The sequence below is a fragment of the Lepisma saccharinum genome, chromosome 9, assembly GCF_977018435.1.
Source record: "Lepisma saccharinum chromosome 9, izLepSacc3.1, whole genome shotgun sequence".
Lineage (NCBI taxonomy): Eukaryota > Metazoa > Arthropoda > Insecta > Zygentoma > Lepismatidae > Lepisma > Lepisma saccharinum.
Genome location: NC_139237.1, coordinates 35890505 through 35911823, shown reverse-complemented (window position 1 = coordinate 35911823; position 21319 = coordinate 35890505). Strand labels below are relative to the sequence as shown.

Sequence of the window (21319 nt, the reverse complement as noted above, 5' to 3'; positions counted from 1 at the left end):
AGGCCGGGATTCCAACCCGGGACACCTGGTGTCGTAGCACGATGTCCTAACCACTCCGCCATCTTCCTTGAGTAATTATACAAATGATAATAGAAAGTGCTTCGTAAGTAATTTGTTTCTCTATATTTTATGTAACTATTATTCGCTGCATAACTTAGGATTAATTTTATTTGTATGTCTAAATAGTAGTTACAACTTTGCCACCTAACCTGCAACTAAAACTGCCACATTTGCTTCTGGAAATGAAGAAAGCCAAAGAAAGTCATGCAAAATTTGAAAAGCTAATGTGTCTAAAGCATGTAGATTAGGGATGTACCGAAGATGATTACAGGTGTATGAAAATCGGCAGAAATTGACATATCGGCATCGGCAAAAACCCGATATTTAAACCGGTACAGATAATACTAGAGTTTACCTTCTAAGTTTTATATTTTAATTTTGTAAGATTTATTGAAAATTAGGTTGTGATTCTTCATCATTTGTAGTTTTTGTAATACAATTATTGCAAACTCTCGTTCAGAGGATCAACCTACCTCAAAATCAAAAATAAAACAGTACATTGCTGAACCAACCAAAATGAGTATCCAAACTTGAAACAAGTGGCGAGAAAATACTTGGGCGTACCTGCTGTATCAGTATTCAGTGAACGAGTGTTCAGTGTTGCTGAACAGATTTGCTATAAGAGAAGAAGTAGGTTACTTCCAGAAGTGCTTCCAAAACTAGTGTTTCTGAAGTTGAATCTGGCAGCATTCAATTTCCAATGTTAAGAACAGTAATTCATTTTGCATTTCAAAGAACTGCTTGTGTACTAATGTCAAATCTCTTGAGAATCTATGTTCTTCTTAAAGGTTCACATAACCACTTTTTTTAGATGCAAATGTACATTTGAATCTCTTGATAATAGATATGTGTATACATAAGATATGCAATAGAAATGTACATAGCAAATTTATTCTTGTCATGCTGAAAATAACACCCCATTTCCTTTGAATAATCTTATGTATTGGAATTGGTTAAATATCGGCATCGGTATTGGTTCCAAAAACTATCGGTGAGTACATCAGAATCTGTAAATTTTCAGCTTAATCACATCCCTAATGTAGATTATTGTTCATAATTTACTACATATCTCGTTATCTTCCATAAGGGAGGGGTGGCTTATTCAGCATTATAGCCATGAGTTCGCGGCAATCCACCTCCCCCTGAAGTTTTATCTTGCAACTTCTATCACACGCACCACATTATTACTGTCTCCATAATCTGAGACAGGAATGAAAATTGTTTCCAAAGATTTCCGGAAGGAGTGACGTTGTTTAGGAATGTGTTTCATTTATTCTTGTTTTCAGTAATTGGTTTAGATATGCGAGTTAAATTATTTTTTTTGTCAAGAGATGGCATATGTAGTCCAAGTATCAGCTGTTTGTGTGGGTGCCAAGCAGAGTAAACAGTTAGCGAGTGAGAAGCAACATGGCACGAATCGCGTTGACATGCAGCTGGACATTACCAAGAACTATTGTCGTCGGATGTGATCAGTATTGCTTTTCAGTTTTTAAACGTTTAAAAGTTGTGCGAGGAAGCTACGAAGGGCAATTGACCCGTATGAAAGCATTCGTCGATGCATTTGGCACTAATATACAGAGTGTTCAGGAAATTAAACTGAGATTAAGTCACTTGACTGAGATGTGGGACAAATTCAATGATGTTCAAACCAGTTTGGAACTTCAATCGGAAGCAACCGAAGATGAAGTTCACAGAATAGAATTTGAAGAAAGGTACTACAGCATTAGGTCTCAAATGGAGACAATAGTGATGCGGCATGATCAAATGAATCAGCCCAGTGTTAGTACTAGTTCTGTTACATCAGTTCAGTCACAACTTAGACTTCCAAAGATTTCCATACCCTCATTTGATGGAAATTATGAAAACTGGCTACCATTCAAGGACAATTTTAAAGTGTTGGTATATGATAACAATACATTACCAGCAATACAAAAATTTCATTATTTGCGGTCCTCTTTAAAGGGACATTTGTAGAGCGCAGGTGTCAAGCTTTAGAAAACATGAAACCTACACATAGTGACACCAATGCTAAGCAGTTTCAATCACATGATAAACAAGGTAAATTCATGAAACAAAGCAACACATATTTAGCAACATCCACTAACATTCAGTGCATGTACTGTTCCACAAATCATACTTTGTACCAATGTGAGACTTTCTTACAGGCAAGTTATAAACAGAAGCAAGAATTTGTGAAGAAGAAAGGTCTTTGTTTTAATTGTTTATCTTAAAAACATTCAGTAAAATTTTGTAAATCTGGAAATTGCAAAATTTGTAATTTGAAACATAATACTCTCTTGCACAGGAATACACCTGAAAGACCAAGATCGGCGAGTGTCAGTAACAATACAAGCAATAGACAACAATTGAATTCCAGGGTGTCTCCTCAAGAAAGCAACAATGTGGCAAGAGATGAAGCACCTCAATCTTCATATTGTACAGTCAAAGAAAGACACACTTCACAAGTTTTATTGTCAACTGCCTTAGTGAAGGTAAAGGGCAACAATGGACAATTTCATTATTGCAGAGTTCTCTTGGACAGTGGGAGTCAGTCAAATTTTGTAACTACATCATTAGTGCAACAACTACGACTGAAGAAAGAAAACTATGTTGTTCCAGTCCAGGGAATAAACAATTCGTGTCTTGAAACTAAACATTGTGTAGATGTTGTAATCCAGTCTAGAACATCTAATTATACAACAACAGTGAAGTGTCTTGTGTTACCAAAAATCGCAGGCGATTTGCCCACACAGGCAATCGATTGCAGTACTTGGAATCTTCCAAAGGATATTCAGCTTGCTGATCATTCATTTCATCAGCCAGGCAGCATAGATTTGTTGATTGGATCTGAACTATTTTTCTTGCTACTACGTTCAGATAGAAGAGCAAGAATAGGAAATTATCCTGTACTTCAAGATACAGAGTTAAGATACATTTTAGCAGGAGCTATGCCTCAACAATGTGAAGAACCTACAACAGTTACTTCATGTTTTGTTCGTACTGAAGATAGCCTTCAATTACAATTACAGAGGTTTTTTGAGTTAGAAATATTCACAAAGACCAAGAGCAAAGAAGAAATGGATTGTGAAAGGCATTTTCAAGAAACAACCATCAGGCAGAAGGATGGTAGATTTATGGTTAGGCTACCATTCAAATCAATACATACTGAATTAGGGAATTCATTTGAACAAGCAGACAAAAGATTTCATCAGTTGGAAAGAAGATTAACAGCACAGCCAACACTCAGGCAGAACTATTGTGAATTCATGGACAATTATGAATCATTAGGCCACATGAAGCAAATTAAAACTACTGATCAAGAAAACAAGGAGTCATATTACCTACTGCATCATGCTATTAGAGAAAGTACTACAACACCTGTGAGAGTTGTATTTGATGGATCATCGAAAACAAACAGTGGACTAACCATTAACGATGTTCTAATGACAGGGCCTACAGTCCAAGAAGATCTATACTCTATTGTACTGAGGTTCAGAACGCACAAGATAGTTTTTACAGCAGATATAGCCCAAATGTTTCGCAATATTAGAGTTCTCATCCTTATGACACTAAATATCAAAGAATATTGTGGAGAAAATCACCAAGCGAGGAAATACAAACTTATGAATTATTAACTGTAACTTATGGCTTAACCTCATCGGCATACCAAGCAGTTGCAACATTACAATTGCTTGCAAGACAGGAAAAAGAAAACTTTCCCAATGCATCCAGCATATTGTTAAGGGATTTTTATTGTGACAATGTAGCATCAGGAGGTGATAACATTGAAACTATGCTCAACTTACAGTCTGAACTGAATGAACTATTGAAACGAGGTGGATTTATTTTACGCAAATGGTGCTCCAATTGTGAGGAATTGGTGCAAGCAGTACCAGAAGAACACAGAGAAGTTAATTCACCATTTCAGTTCAATAATGAAGCAGAAACAAATACATTACGTCTCATCTGGCAACCATCTACAGACATTTTTTTAATTTCGTGCAAAGTAGCAAAAGATGGAGACTTTTGTTCACCATTACCGAACATAACCAAACAACAAGTTGTGTCAATTGTTAGCTCCATATTTGATCCACTGGGACTTATCAGTCCAACTGTCATTTTATATACGATGTTTTTGCAGAAACTTTGGACTTGTAAATTGGAGTGGGATGAACAATTAGATTCAGATTTAAGAAACCAATAAACAAATTTGTATCAACAACTACCAGATATAATTCACATCCAAATAGAGAGATTTGTACTGACAAGAGAAAAGACAAATTACATTCAGATACATGGGTTCTGCGATGCAGCAGAAGGAGCTTATGGTTGTTGCATTTATATTAGATCAAGAGATGAGTCAGGAAAAATCGACGTTAAATTACTGTGCGCAAAGTCAAGAGTAGCGCCAATAAAAAAGGTTACTTTGCCATGACTAGAATTGTGCGGTGCCCTTCTATTAGCTAAACTAACTAAGAAAACAACACCAATTTTGAGAATTCCAATTGACAGTACATATTTGTGAACAGATTCTAAAATCGTACTTGGGTGGCTAGCAGCATCCCCCACTCGATGGAAAACCTTCGTAGGTAACTGTGTCGCACAGATCCAGGAACTTTCTGTGATTAACCAATGGCATCATGTCACATCTAAGTGCATTCCAGCAGATTTGATAACAAGGGGAGTAGAACCAAGAGTCCTCAAGGATTCGGAAATTTGGTGGAATGAACCTACATGGTTAAAAGAAGATACTTGGTCATTACATGTTATGGAAAATAGTGAACTAGAAGAATGCATAACAGAAAAAAAGGAAGATTGCTACATCAATGTTTAGCAAGATACATGCAACAGAAGCAGATTTCATGCTGAGATTTTCCACATTACAGAGATTGCTTCATGTAGTAGCAACATGCTACAGATTCATTTACAATGTTAAGAATCCTGCTTCGAAGAGAACAGGAAACTTTTCTTATGTTGAATTACGTGCAGTACTAATGAAATGTATCTTAATTGTGCAACGCATTTCATTTCCACAAGAAATTCATGACTTAGAAGAAGGAAGACAAGTATCAAAAAATAGTCCTATCAAGGATCTGCATCCATTTTTTGATGACGGACAGCTATTACAAGTTGGTGGAAGACTCGAAAATTCAGAATTGCCATATGAGAGCAAATATCAATTAATTTTGCCTACCAAACATCATATGACGCAACTCATAATTGAATCAGAGCATCGTCGTTTATTACATGCAGGACCTCAATTGTTGATAAGCTCTTTAAGACAGGAATACTGGATTCCACATATCAGACAAACAGTAAGATCTGTCTTGCATAAATGCTTAATATGTTTTAAGTTGCAAGCCAAGGCGTCACATCAACTTATGGGACAATTGCCAAGCCCGAGAGTCACACCATCACGTCCATTTTTAAATACAGCAGTAGATTATGCTGGTCCTTGCATCCTAAGAACAAACAGAAGAAGCAGAATCACTACCAAGGGATATGTAGCTATATTTGTGTGCATGGCTACTAAAGCAGTGTATATTGAAGCAGTTATTTCCTTAACATCAGAGGCATTTATCGCTGCTCTACGCAGATTTGTTTCTAGGAGAGGAAAATGTCAAAACATATAGTGAGAACGGGACTAATTTTGTTGGAGCTAATAGAGAACTGAGAGCTCAGTCAACTCTTCAAAGCAGAACAACTAAAAGGTGGACTTGAAGATTTTGCAATAAAAGATGGAATCAACTGGCACTTCATTCCAGCTAACGCGACCCACTTTGCAGGATTGTGGGAAGCCGCTGTAAAGTCCATGAAATACCACTTTAAGAGGATAGTGGGAAATGCTACTTTGACATAAGAGCTTGCAACATTGTTAACGCAAATTGAAGCATGCCTCAATTCCCGACCCCTGACCTCAATATCTGATAATCCCAGTGACACCTTTTACTTAACACCTGGTCACTTTCTTATAGGGTCACCTCTCATGTCCATACCTGAGCCTGATTTAACTAACTTGCCCCAAAACAGTCTTTCTAGATGGCAACACATTCAGCAATTACAACAACATTTTTGGAAGACATGGTCGAAGGATTATCTCTACGAACTACAACAGCGCTGTAAATGGACGGCTTCAACAGAAAATCTTCAACCAGGCATGGTGGTGCTGGTCAAAGAAGACAACGCACCTCCACTTACATGGAAGATAGCAGTAGTGGACGAGACGTTTCCTGGTAAAGACGGTGCAGTGCGTGTGGCAAAAATTAGATCAAAAACTGGTTTTACTAAAAGACCAGTGAACAAATTGATTCCCTTACCTAATGACAATTGAATTAGCAAATCTGTTGATTGGAATTTATCCAATCAAGAGGGGGGAATATGTTTAGGAATGTGTTTCATTTATTCTTGTTTTCATTATTTGGTTTAGATATGTGAGTTAAATTATTTTTTTGGTCAAGAGATGGCGTATGTAGTCCAAGTATCAGCTGTTTGCATGGGCACCAAGCAGAGAAAATGATTAGCGAGTGAGAAGCAACATGGCGCGAATCGCGTTGACATGCAGCTGGACATTACCAAGAACAATCGTCATCTGATGTGATCAGTATTGCTTTTCAGTTATTCTTCAATGTAGTGCTTTACAGGTAGAATATAGATATCTTAAAAGAACCAGCGTGTGCTTTTGTGATTGTGTTTTCTCCCGAGAATCAACGCAACTCCCTACAGACGTTGATAAAGAGGGACATCTGTTACCGCTTACCAGTCAATTGGGCCGAATTTTGACCTGGCAGGGAGGGAAATTGCATTTTCAAAAGACCTCCGAGTTACCTTACTGGGATGAGCTATAAAATCATTAATGGCAGCTCCTGAATTGCATCTGTTTGTTTTCGACAGGCAAGAAGTAGGAAAATGAGGATTAGAAAGACAAGTCTTGCTTTGGCATTCATGCCGCAGAAAATTTAGGAGTAGTGTTTCAAACTGCATGCAAAATTTACTGAAGAACAATTTTCCAATAGTGTCATCAAAGTAAAATTTCCAGTAAAAAACAAACATTTGCCAGGGCCTCATGGACGTTTGCAGTCCCAGTGTCCCAATCTGTCCCTAATAACATCACTGGGTGCACCTAACTCCGAGATTTATTGTATATGCTTTCATGCAACAATATATGCATAATTAATCTGAAGATTTGGCTTAAATTCATCTTTAGTCATTTTGAAATCGTTTCCGAGAGGAATAAATTAATTTTGTAGCTGATATTTTTGCTAATTTTGAAGTATCCAATCTAGGGAAATTATAAACAATCTGTTGATGTTCATCAATTGTAATACTTTCTTTTTCTTGGTTTACATTGTCTACCTACTTTGAGATATTTTGGTGCTCATCCATCCTCTTCCTGGTTATAAAATAACCGACAATAGTATTTATTTATTTCTTCTGGTAGGGTAGTGGTTACTGTACAGGATTGTCAACCTAATGGTCATAGGTTCAAACTCCTCCGGTGCCATTGTGTTCAATGATGGATTGTTTGTCATTTTCAATGTAATGCACTTCTCACGAAAGTTTGGAATATTATTACGTTAGGCTATAGGTGATAAGTCACAGCGGCATATGTTGGTGAAAATCAATTTTTTATAAACCATGAGAGGTCTCGTTTTTTTTTGTTTTGCGCATGAAGAAGAGAATATCCATCAGACAGATACCATGTGGTGTTGCATTCCAATTTCGTGTCTATCACTTATTGTCTAACGTAACAATATTGCAAAATTTTGTGTGGAGTGTATTAACCCTCCGTTAGGCACATGGGTGACAATTGTCGCAGTGGTGTGTTTCAGTAGCTGAACCTTGATTGTTGGTGTTTGTTGTGGCGGCAGTAACGCACTTCTGTTTCTCGCCTACAGTTGGTAAGAAATAAATACTCTCTGCAGTAGCGCGTTTTAGGGACAGTTGTCAACCGTGCACCTATATACGTAACAAGTAAAATGTCAAAATGCCGGAAGACGGAGCCAACAAAAGACATGAATGTTGTTCTGCAGTGGCTTGAGGAGGAAGAGGATGAGACAGAGATGTATTCTGATGAAAGTGATCATGAATTTGATCATGTGACTGCAAGTGACCACAACACCGAATCGGAACAAGAGGTGAGTGATGAGGAAGATAGATCCAGTTCGTCCAAATTGAGTGATAATGATATATGCAGTTCATATGAATTCTATTATGGAAAGGATCATGAAACAAGATGGGACACAATTCCTCAAAAAAATGTTCATACTCCAGCAAGTAGCATAATTATTCATCTTCCTGGAAGCAGGGGAAGGGCCCATCCGGTTAAGACTCCAATAGAAGCATTGAATTTATATCTTGAGGATGACATAATCCAAATTATAGTTTCCTGTACCAATGTATACATTAAAAACGTTTGTTCAAGGTTTACCAGAGAAAGGGATGCACGATTGACAGATGACAGATGACTACAAGGGAATGGTGCTTGAAATGTAAGAGGTGGATGTGTGGAGAACATCTCAAAGACATTTGTGTAACTTGCTTGGAATCAGTGTAGTGATCATGAAAATACGTTTTCGCTTATACTACACTGTAAAATCAAAATTATAATCTGTAATTAACATTTTTGTTAAATAAACGAAATAATAAAATACTGCATCATCTGAAAAAAAAAACCACTTTCCTTATGCTGGATACATTTTAATAAGTGGGTGACGCCAGTCACCCACACACCTAATTGTGCAACACAAACGTACACACCTAACACAAGGTTAAGAAATAAAGTCTCCATTTCAACAAACTGAGAAGAGGAAGAAAGGAAATTATTGATTGTTTCTTGTTGAAAATTTGATAAATGCATCAATTCTTGACGCTCACAAGATATTTTCTGGAACTACCTCACCTCAGCTTCTATCTCATATTGCCTCCTGTTCTCGCCTCTTTTCTTCATCCCGCTCTTCTCCATTCATTTTAATTCCTCTCCTATCTTTCATTCCCGGCTCCAATGCACTCATCACTTCTACTCTTCATCTCTACTCCCCTCTTCTCGCCTCCTCCTCTCTTCTCTTTTCACTCTTGTTTACATTTTTCCCTTTGTTTCATTACTTCTCCGATTCTATCCTCTCTTTTCTTCCCTCATCTATTTTTCCTCTTCTCCTTCTGCCTCCTCTCCTCTCATCTCATCTTCTCCCCCTTTTCCCCTCCATTCTTTTGCATTGTGCAGACTCATCAGCAATGAAATAGTAGAAAATATAATTTCTTAAGTAAAGGAACTGTATTCCTTTCATAAAAGATTTTGTCCTTTGCGATACAATAATGAGTTTCAAAAATAATTTTAAATAGAGAATACTTAATTTTCTTTTTTCGCGTATTCCACACATACCTATTGTGCATGTGGCAGCTCTTAATTTGAGCCTAATGCTACACGGAACCCACCAAACCTTGTGTATCTTGGGTTGCCTAGTAAAAAAGTCGCTGTCCTCAAAACTTTTGGTGAAAGCTGTACAAGTAGAAAAAGTGTATTTAGTTATGGCAGAATATTGTTGCAAGAAGATGAGAGCAGTAGCTTAGAGTTGGTTCATTTCCACTTCAAAACATTAAATGAATGGAAAATTGCAGAAAATTCACAATATAGGATTGCATAGTTTAATGATAGTATCTAACGATTCGAAAGAGCAAACATTCATTACTCCAATAGAATGCAGGGTTGGCATTTTGCCTGGTTTTTTCGAAAAACCCAACCCCGGGTGTTTTTTTTTTGGGGGGGGGGGGGGGTTCAGGTTATGTTTATAAATATATATTTTTTAAAAAATGAAATACATTTTTCTCCCACAGTAATATATTGGAACTTTCAATTTGTATTGTTTTAGTTCACTGAATCGAAAACTATTTTATATTTTCTGTTAACATAGTTAAGAATTGACAATCAAGGTCTCTTAAACTAAAAACATACATAATCCATCTCGCAACAGGCCATTGAGGGCCCAGGCCTACCTACCTACCAGCCACACTCCCACCTGATCCTACTCTGAGGTGGAAGATTATGCAACCAGTTAAGGGATGGTATGTGGTCAGCACGACGAACCCCCAGTCATCGTTGTAGGTTTTCATGACTGGGTTATGCTACTCATTCCTAGCTCCCCAAATTAATCATGACTGGGAGTGTTCACTAGTCTCATACACAGGCCAAAATCTCAGGAGAAAAGCTGTTACGTTTTTGGAGCTACCTCAGAATATGAAAAATCAATTTTTCATCCACTATCTTGAAATGCTTTCAACAAATGCAAATGCAAATGCAACATAAAATCATCCTCTGGGTGTATCTAGTTGCAACATGAATTTCAGCTTAAAAACTCTAAATTTGCTACAGATTCGTGGTCTCAAAAGTGGTGACTTTCACCCACCCTTAATAAACCACGCACTATATTACAAAGTTTTTATTAAAAACTTCAAGCTCAAGTAACGTCCTAACATAGCTGAGACTTGGTTTTCTTAATCTACGAAAATCTAACCTCAAATATTTGCATAACTTAAAGTTCTCGCAAGGCATGTTAAATCAGTCTGTCGTCCACCATCTTTAAACATGTTGACAATTTTTTCTCCAATACAATATGACACCAATCCTTTAAGTTATCTTGTAACTATAAAAATTGCAACTCAAGAACTTTATTTTTATGGCAAAATGTATGTTTGCGATTTTACCACCACTCCTCTTCTAAATTATGAAATATAATTAAAGTTTTACTGCAAAATTGCAGACCGACGAAATATCATACAATGACTGGGCTTAGTTCCTTATACTCCAAAAGTGCATTGTAGACAGTTTTGGGGAAAAAGAGAGCATGGTATAGAGCGTGTGTGCAACATGAGGAAAATCAGTTTTTTATTCACCATCTTGAAACGCATTGTTCAATTTCACTCACATGTAATACCATTGCAGTCTCTCAAGTTTTCTAGCTGCAGAAACATGTTATCATGGTCACTAAATAGATGACTTGTCTTTCTTTGCCCATCCACCCCACCCATGCTCCTCCTAAATCATGCATTATGTTTCAATACTTTTATTGTGAATTTACATTGCAAGTAATGTCAGAATGCTCCTGAAAGTTTTATGCACAAAGCTCGAAATTGTGGTCTCTGAAAAGGTTTGAAAATGTCAAAAATGGTCAAAACATGAAAGCATACGTATGCATTGTATTTATTTGAGTACACCACACCCCCTATTTTTAAGAACAAATGAAATTGGGGTAGATTATGAGTGTGCTCGACTTCTTGGGTATAGAGCTCCTAACCACAATTAACATTTATCCTGCATGGGCAAGGAACCCATTACGTTCAATCAATGCACTGAACTGGAGGGAGGAAGGGGTCACTGTCTTAGGCATTAGGCATTGCACAAATACTAAATTTTGAGAAATGAAATGAATCATTTGAAAAGTGTTTCGTTTAATTATACCAGAGTTAACTTTATTCTACTTTCATGACATTTCAATAAAATGTACTCAACTCTCCTTTGTAATGTTCTGTACATGGAAAAATTTATTGTAAAAGTTGAAACTATGTGGCTTCACAGGTGAAACTACGTAGCTTGCCCACATAAGGAAGTGACTCATATCTAAAGTGCTACCACTTTTCAAACTTATAAGCTTTGTTCATTCAATGTTTTATCTAAATATTTTAGACCATTTTGATTTTATGTTTCTTGTATACCAGGTGTGCCGGTTAATAATTCTTAATTGATCCGAAAGAAAACAAGTGTATCTGGGGATAAAGGTAACAAATGCTGTATTCAAAGTATGCGCCATCGCTAGCTATATATTGTGCCCATCTGTCCATCAAATTATGGATGCCCTTCCAGAAATATCGTTCACATTTTGAGGTGATCCAGTCAGCAAGCCATTGTGCGACATCTTCGTAATTGTTGAAGTGTTGCTGGGAAAGTGAGTGAGACATCGATGAAAACAAATGGTAGTCCGAAGGGGCTAAGTCTGGTGAGTATGGTGGGTGGGACAAGAATTCCCAGCCAAGTGTAGGAATGGTGTGTCTGATGCCTTTCGCTGTGTGTGATGAGGTGTTGTCGTGCTGCAAAATCACTTTTCCGTGTCATATTGCCCAATCTGGGCACTTTTCGATCAATGCATGAGTTGATGAGTTGTTGACGGTAGCGAACGGCATTCACTGTTTCACCTGGTTTCAGAAGCTCATGGTACACCACACCCTTCTGATCCCACCAAATGCACAGCATTGTCTTCCTTCCGAAGTGATTAGGTTTTGCGGTCGATGTTGAAGGTTGTCCTGGGTAAACCCATGGCTTTTTACATTTTGGGTTCTTGAAGTAGATTCATCTTTCGTCCCCAGTCACTATCCGATGCAAGAAAGACTTTCTTTCATGCCGAGAAAGCAACACTTCACACACAGTTTTTTTTGCTTTTCCATTTGTCTGTCATTCAGATGATGTGGGACCCATTTTCCTGCCTTCTGGATCTTTCGCATGGCATGAAGACGATCAGATAATGGTTTGGCGACCAACATTTAACTTCTCTGCCAGTTGTTGCTGCGTTTGCGTATCGTCTTCGTCCAACAGTGCTTGCAATTCGGCATCTTGGAATTTTTTCAGCTGACCCGGGCTATCTATGTCTTTCAAGTTGAAATCACCACTTTTGAATGGTCGAAACCAACACCCACACACACGTGTCTTGCGTTAGGACATTGTCACTGTACATTTTCACAAGGATACGATGGCTTTCACTCGCATTTTTCTTTTGATGGAACAAGAAAAGCAGGACGTGCCGCACATGCTCCTTATTTGGTTTGAAGGTCAACATGTTTCCCACACAAACCCAATATCACGATCACTCGCACTCGGTTGCACATCCACAGCACTTTGACAGGTACTGTCCTGGCAACACACTGACGTAAGAGTTGAGACTGTGCACCAACCCTAGCTTCCAGTGCCATCCAGAGACGAAATTAAGAATTATTAACCGGCACACCTGGTATATGTTCGCATTATTTCTGTTAAAAGTGTATTTCTAGCATGATTTGAGAAAAATATCCTGAAAAAACCTACTGTGACTTGTACCACATTAATTACTTTGAGTATTATAAGCTTGGCTAAGCTTTTATTTTACAAGTTTTCTCAAACTGTTGACAATTCTAGAACCTCACAATTATTTAAAGCAATAATTTACAACATTTTCTGAAAAAAAAACAACACATTTTGAGTGGGTTTTTCTGAAGAAAAAAAAAACGTCGGGAAAACTGGGATGGGCCCACCTGGGCAAACCCTGGCATCGGTAGGCCTAATTGGCTGGTTGACTACAAGTTTCTTCGTATGGAAAAGTGGCAACAGTGGGTCACTGCCACAATTATGTGCCCCGCGCCAGGAATTAGCTTGGATGATTGATTGTTTTGCTTTACTTTACTTTGCTTTTTGTGCCAGTTTTGGATAATTTGCGAAGATGGGGATGAGTGATGAAATTGATGAATGGACACTCACAAACATAATGCCCAGGTTAGGATTCGAACCCGGGACCACTGGTGTTGTAGCACGATGTGCTCACCACTCTGCCACAGGGGGCGGCAGGAGTTAGCTTGGCTCAACTCTATGAGAAAGATGGCAGTTTTCATATACCAACTGCGTGCTGTAATCAAATTTTTGCACGTTCAGAAGCGGATGCCGGCAGAGATCCACTGTAACTTGTAAGAGGTATAAGGACTGGAAGCCATAAGTGACAATATGGTCAGACGACGGTGCACACAATTCATGGAACTCAAATCCATCATGCACAACCCCACACACCTGACCACAATTGGGCTCTTGTGCATCATTTTAAGTGGGAGACCCAATCTCACATGCTACGACTTTCATCTCTTCCTTTAGCTGAAGCAGTTTCTGGCAGGACATATGTTTTGCCAGTAACGCTGCTGTACAGATGGTTCTGCCTTTTGGAGGCAGACATAGTGCCACACCACAACAAATACCTAAAGAATGGTGTGAATATGTCGAAAAGTAAGTTATGGGTCACTGTAATTAAGACAATAAAATGTAAATTATTACCGAAGTTTGTGTTTTAATTTATGGTTAATTGGAATGTACTTTCTGGACCGTCCTCGTATAAAGCTTCAGCCTGTTATATTCAGTAGAGCTTGCAGAGGAACATTGATTACTGATGAACATGATATGTTTTTAGGATTGAGAGCCTGAAAGTTTGTCTAACGAAATGTCGTACATCAGACAAAAAAAATCGGATGCATAAGAGTGCCTGTGTCCAACAGGTCCAAGCCCTTTAAGCTCCCATAGACAAGAAAAAAAATATGTCAATACATTTTAAATGTGACATTTAGAGGTTCATCAAATGTGTCTGCCTCACTGGAAATTTCTCCTCCTCACCTTCCATCACTTGTTTCTGGCACCATGGTTGTGTCCAATGCATAATAGAGACCTAAAAGTTTATGCCAAAGGATGGCAAGATGATTTCCCGTTTAAGTGCAGCGCATGTTATGACATCTTCAAAATCAAATGTCTGGCAGGTTCATTGCATCTATAGTTAAAAAATAATAATAATAAAAAAATAAAAGTCAATCAAGGCAAAATTCCCTGACATTTTACTGACTTTTTTGACCTCTCCAATTCCAATCTTTTCCAGGTCTGTCGCCACCCTGATGTTGCCTCATTTAGAGATGACCAGCCTGGGAAACATTTGTCTGGGAATAGACAAACTTCTCTGTAATTTTCATTCCAGCCGGTGTCCTTTTTAATGCAGAGCTGGTAGTCCTAAAGTTATGTATCCACAACAATATTTTGTTCCCAGTAGGAACTCTTCCATGATGCCCGACATTGAACTGCAACCTAAATGCTCATTGCATTCAAACTACAGATTCAACATTTTTTAAACAATGTATCCACAACAAACACATGATGTACAGCTTTCCACTGCTCCATCCAACTGAAATGGCATCACGTGTCTAGCAAAACCCCAGCTCCTGCATGTGACTCCACCTAACCGGCAGTGTTGCCAAACTAAAACCATCAGATTTCCCTGCCAAACCGTGTGTGTATATACATATAAATACACACACACACACACACATCCATACAATTTTCACTGCATTCAGTAATGCAAGTAAAATGTTCCCAACCATTTCATGAAGTCTGGTTCAGGTATTATGTTGAATCTCAGTACAGAAGTTTTGATTATGCTCATCGCTAGTTATTATCAAAAAGTTGTTGAATCATACATTGTAAAAATGCCTGTTTATGGTTAGAAACAGATTATGATTGATTAATTGATTCGGTATTTGAAGTCCACTTCCTGCACAGTAAGGTTAATCAGGACTGGACCTACAGTTTAAAGTGTATCCGAACCACTATGTGCCTCCACCAAGTATCGAACCCGGGACACCTTGATTACAAGGCTACAACGCTACCACTGCGCCATCGACGAGGCCCTGGAAACAGATTAAAATGAAACTTTTAATATACATAAATACTAGGGCTGAGCTGATACCAGTGCTGATGTATCGGTATTGGCCGATATCAGTGGTATTGGTATGGGTAAGCATCGGCTCAAAATATTCCACCAATACCGTCAGATACCATTGTCCTTGAGTATCTCAAACCGCGGCCAACAACAACATTTCTTCTTTTGAAAAGTTTGTTCACATTTTTCTGTGACAGATTGGAAGGTCAACACAAGAAGTTCGGCATGTTGTTTTCTGGACAAACCCCCACCCTCCTGGGAAGCAGATGACTGACAAGATCAAAGGCATGGGCAAAATGAAAGCTGCAACTAAACATCTAGAAGGCATGTAACTACCTGATAAAAGATGTGTGCAAATAAAATGAATTATTCATTTCCAATTCCTGCTTGCAAACTCGTGGGGTAAGAAAAATGGACAGTTTTAAAACCATTACCTAATTACCCTAATGCCAGGCTGTTTCCAGGCTAGATGATGGCAGTTTCAAGTTTTGCCTTTCTCATTCTTGATATCACTATTCCTAATGCAGTGGATTCTTTTTAATTCGAATGCCAATGGGACACGAAAAACATTATAATTATCCAAAATTCGAATTAACAAAAACCTGACATCATTAAATATAATTTCAAGGAGAATAAACTTCTGTTTGAATTACCTAGCAATTTGAATTAAAAAGAGTCCACTATATTTATAAACTATATGAATGTTAACTCTGATAAACTTACTATTCATTTTTCCACGTACGTTTTTTTTCAGCGATCGATTTCGCCACTCGTCTGGTGGCTTCGTCAGGTGAGTCACCAGACGAGTGGCGAAATCGATCGCTGAAAAAAAAACTAACGTGGAAAAATGAATAGTAAGTTTATCAGAGTTAATTACCTATCTCCGCATAACCACCAAACTGATATCTTTATATGAATGTTGTTAATTCTGAAGTGATGAAAAAGGCAAGTACTTACATTTCAGGAGGATGTACAGCAGATTTCTCATTCTGTTCACAATTCACTGCATTGGCAATTTGGTTATCTGATTGAAGAACTTCTTGTTTCAACACTTTGTATTCATTCTCATCATTAGATGTGACATTACTACTTGCATCTTGTAAAGGATCCACTTCTGTTTTAGGTGTTACATTATTACTTTCTCCTTGTGATGTCACAAAAATTTGGTTTTGTTTCCTCACATTGGTTGATCCATTACTACTTGCAGTCTCTGATGTATCCACCACATCATAACTTAAAATGTAATTCTGTTTTTCATTACTAACTTCTGATTTAATATTGTGAAGGCACAAAGCATCGGCTTTATATTCTCCTACTATACCAACTTTAGTATCCAATGTCTTTATTTGTTCTTCTTCTGCTCTGTGAACACTTTGTTCTGAAGCTACCATTTCTCCTGCATTGGCTTTATATTCTCCTACTATACCAACTTTAGTATCCAATGTCTTCATTTGTTCTTCTTCTGCTCTGTGAACACATTGTTCTGAAGCTACCATTTCACCTGCATTGGCTTTATATTCTCCTACTATACCAACTTTAGTATCCAATGTCTTCATTTGTTCTTCTTCTGCTCTGTGAACACTTTGTTCTGAAGCTACCATTTCACCTGCATTAGATCCTTCACTTGCACTCTTGCAGGAACCTGCAGTCAATGTACCGGAATCCTGGTGGGAAAATGTTGTTGGTGAGGAGACCCCTGCTTCCTCAATGTCTGAATTCTTGCCTTGTACTACTTCCAAAGCTGGTTCCGACCACTAGATGAATGAAGAAATAAAAATTAATGGTATACAAAAGTTTGTGTGTGTTATATGTAAAGCGTCTGCCAATTTGAACGTCAGAACTTTGAAAGAGTGTTGTGGCAACACTGACTCAAATGACGAGATTGAACTGTGACATCTGTGTGCAGTAGTCTGTGGCAAGTTATCATGGAGAGATACACAATGCAACAACACATAGAAATTATTTGAATTTATGATCAAAATTTGTGTTCAGTTTGACAGACATTTCGTGCATTGAGAGGAATTTATGGTGAACATAATCGACCGACAGAATGCCATATTTACCGCCTCGTAGAGAAATTTGAACGAACAACAAGCTCAGTAGCAAACGGGCTAACATCTGTCCATTGTAGAGTCGGTCGTTCAGCTGAGAATATTGCTTCAGTAAGCCAGAGCGTGATGGACGATCCAAACCTGTCTGTTTCACGGCGTTCGCAACAATTCAGCCTTTCACAGATGAAAACATGGCAAATTTTGCATCACGATATTCACCTAAAGCTTATAAAGTGCAACTGACTCAAGAACTTAAGCCTAATGATCATCGTCTGCATCGGTAGTTCCTTAATTGGGCTCTACAGCAGTTGGATTTTGGCCGATGAAGCACATTTTTTTCTTCATGGGTATGTTGACAAACAAAACTGTAGGATTTGGGCAGATGAAAATCTGCAAGTGATTCTGGACGTACCCCTTCATCCTGCGAAAGTGACTGTGTGGTGTGGTTTTGGGCCAATGGAGTGATCGGACCTTATTTTTCAGAGGACCAACATGGAAATCATGTGACTGTCAATTGAGAGCGATACAGGAAAATGGTGGTGCAGTTTTTGTGGCCTAAACTGGCAAATCTTGACATCAACAATGTGTTTTTTCAACAGGACGGTGCAACTTGCCACACAGCTTTCCAAACAATGGAATTATTGCAGGAAAAGTTCCCTGACGAGTTCTGTCCAGAAAAGGTGATGTGAACTGGCCACCAAGATCATGTGATCTAACCTCCCTGGATTATTTTCTACGGGGTTATAAAAATATATAGATGTCATTATCACTTGTGGTTTTCATTCTATCTAATTTTAAAGTTCTGACGTTCAAATTGGTAGACCCTATAGAACAGAGCAACCAAAAACACAATGAAAATGTTACGAAATATCATTAGATTCACTGTAGCTGTACCGGCATATTGTAGTGATGCTGCTTGCACTAAAAACAACTTGACAGTTTCTGGGTTTCAAAAGACTGTTGCACTACAGTGTTTAACATCCACCCAATACAACAATCTGCTACAACCTCTGTGATCTATGTCCAATGACCCTACAGACACTAGTTATCTCACTCCACGTCATTTCTTAGTAGGTAGCCCTCTAATCCTTTCCTGAGCTTTATGTGCCACATAAAGCAGAAAATCGTCTGGATCTGTGGAAACAGATTAAACAGATTAACCAACACATTTGGGAGTGATGGTCCAGGGACTATCTCAACAACATGCAGCAGAGAACAAATTGGACAACAACCAAGTACAATATTCAACCAGGGATGCTGATTCTAATCAAGGAAGACCACGTTCCATCTCGCACATGGAGGACTGGAGTTCACTGAAGAGGTCTACACACGATCTGATGGACTTGTAGAAGTAGTGAATGTCCACACTAGTTAGGGAACATTCAAAAGACCAACCCATAAACTCATCCCTCTTCCAACTGAGAAATAATTTAGTTGTGTATTATGCTGATTTAGTAAATCAAGGTGGGGGAGGGCATGTTTCGATCACTTTTTTTTGGTGGGACATGCAGCACGCCAGTGAAGCAGCGTGTTGAGTTAGCAACATTGCCTACGAATCATTCGCCACTCAGCCAGAGATAGACATTCAGGCAAGATATATGTATGTATGTATGTATGTATGTATGTATGTATGTATATGTGTGTGTGTGTGTGTGTGTGTGTGTGTGTGTGTGTGTGTGTGTGTGTGTGTGTGTGTGTGTGTGCACGTGCGCGCGCGCGCGTGTGTGTGTGTGTGTGTGTATGTATGTTTGCAGATTGGTCGATACGGGGAACTGCATGTGTTTACACATCTTTTTCATGGGGAACCAAATCATTTCTGGGGAACTGTCTGCAGTTCATCGCAAAAAAAATGCCTAAAAACCATTGCAAAATGACGTTATAATACCATGGGAGAAGTTTTACATGAATATTTGATGTTCCCCAGAAAATCGATTTTCAACGAGTTGCCTGTGTTAACCGTGTGTAACTTTTAGTTCATATTCTGCTATCCAGAGGTCTCTGGAAATGCTGCTTGGCATGTGTCTTGCTCCGCAGTACGGCCAGCTCCGAGTCCGCAGACAATGGATAGAGGGAATTTCCCTTGATGGAGAGATTTTTTTTTCCGGATGGAAGAAAACTTGAAGGGGTAATGAAACAGTGTGAAAGGAAGTAATAGTCCTCAAAATTCTGCTCTTTAACATCTGAGATGCTATTTCGCTTCATTACAGCTTTATCTGCGAATGTTCTGGCGATCCAGACGATTTTAAAATGCTTCAAATTGAGGGATTTTTTTCGAATTTTGCAGTTGGATTCCTTTTCTTAAAAATGGACATGAAATCCAAGAAAAGAAGAATAAAAGAAGGCAAGTTTTCTTTATTAATTTAGGTTTGTTCTATTAACATTTGGTCATCTGTGTCTTTACATTTTAGTGCAGCTGAACTTGATTTGTTCGACAAGACTGAAAACAAGTAAAAAAAAAAAAAAAAATTACATACGTTCATAAATTTTTGTATGCCGTGCATGTGTGTTGGAATATTCGATTTTAATAATACTGTTTAACACTCACAGGTGGTACATTTTTTACAGCGGATGTTAATTTAGAGAAAAACATTTGTTCTTCAGCAATACAGATTACAAGGTAACTTAAACAAATCACGTTAAAATATATACTTCATGCTCGTGGATGAAAATTCCAGTAAAATTATTTGCTTTCTCAATATTGTAAGCAAACACACGATGTGAACATTGAAAAAGAAACTAAATTTCAGGGCTGTTTACCCACTGTACCCCCTCGAGAATTACGTTGAAATTTGTATTAATCAACAGATTTTGATGTTCTTATGTAATATAAAATTAGTTTCAGCGTGCGGAAAACACAAATAACGGAGATATTTGATCACAAAGTATGAGACGTGTAAGCAAAAACCTAGTGTTCTCACCGCTTTTTATTATTAAAACCCTTTGTATGCACACTCAAATAGCAAAAGAACACGTTTATAATAACTATTGGCACCAAACTTAACAATCCTAAGCTAACTAAGTAAATTTATAAATGCTGTTGTGAAATATCGTTTTGGTTGCTCGATTCACTTGTACGAAACTTTCGAGCTGTACTTCACTGTAAAGTAACACGGTAAGGTAACAGACGCACTTTGCTTCACAATAACACATTTCCGCAAGTTAAAATCAAATGAAAATGTTCATAAACAACAAAATCTTCATATACCATGCGAAATATTTCACTTTCTCTATAGGATATAGAGGGTCAAGGGTATCAAATCATCTTTCACTTTTGCTTATAATTGCTGGTAACTATGTATGTTTAATTCCGAATTTATCATGGTCGACAGTTTTTTTATTTCTAATTATGTATGTTACCATATACTTCAGAGTCTTGGTGATAACGTACTGTGTGTTTTCTGGAGATCAGTCCGTTTTCCTTCTGCATGTGATTGTGAGAAAACATTCATTTACTGCCATTCAATTCATGTGCTTGAGGTGCTTTCCTTGTTAGGTTAGGAGGGTCAGGTTTAAGGCTCTTAGCATTAAAATAATGCATCTACTGCTTTGAACACCTGATAATATAATATCTGATCTGGAACACAAAATCCCTTGAGCCTCCTATGAAAAAAAGTTGTCTGAATCGACCAGAATCCAAGAACTCCTGCTCGCACAACTTACACTTCAATCATAATTTCTCCAGCAAATAATACTTAGCGAAGCTTTTAATTTTGCTAATTAATTTGCCCA

At 38.0% G+C, this 21319-nt stretch overlaps 1 protein-coding gene across 1 annotated transcript in view; it reads right to left on the bottom strand.

Annotated features, from left to right (window-relative positions):
* LOC145991999 (uncharacterized) overlaps positions 1-21319 on the bottom strand; it is a 58490-nt gene that overhangs the window by 12164 nt on the left and 25007 nt on the right. The window contains exon 2 of the mRNA XM_083128004.1: positions 16497-17293. Within this exon, the coding sequence (XP_082984130.1) occupies positions 16497-17140 (644 nt within the window). The 5' untranslated portion in view covers positions 17141-17293. The remainder of the gene's footprint in view (positions 1-16496; positions 17294-21319) is intronic.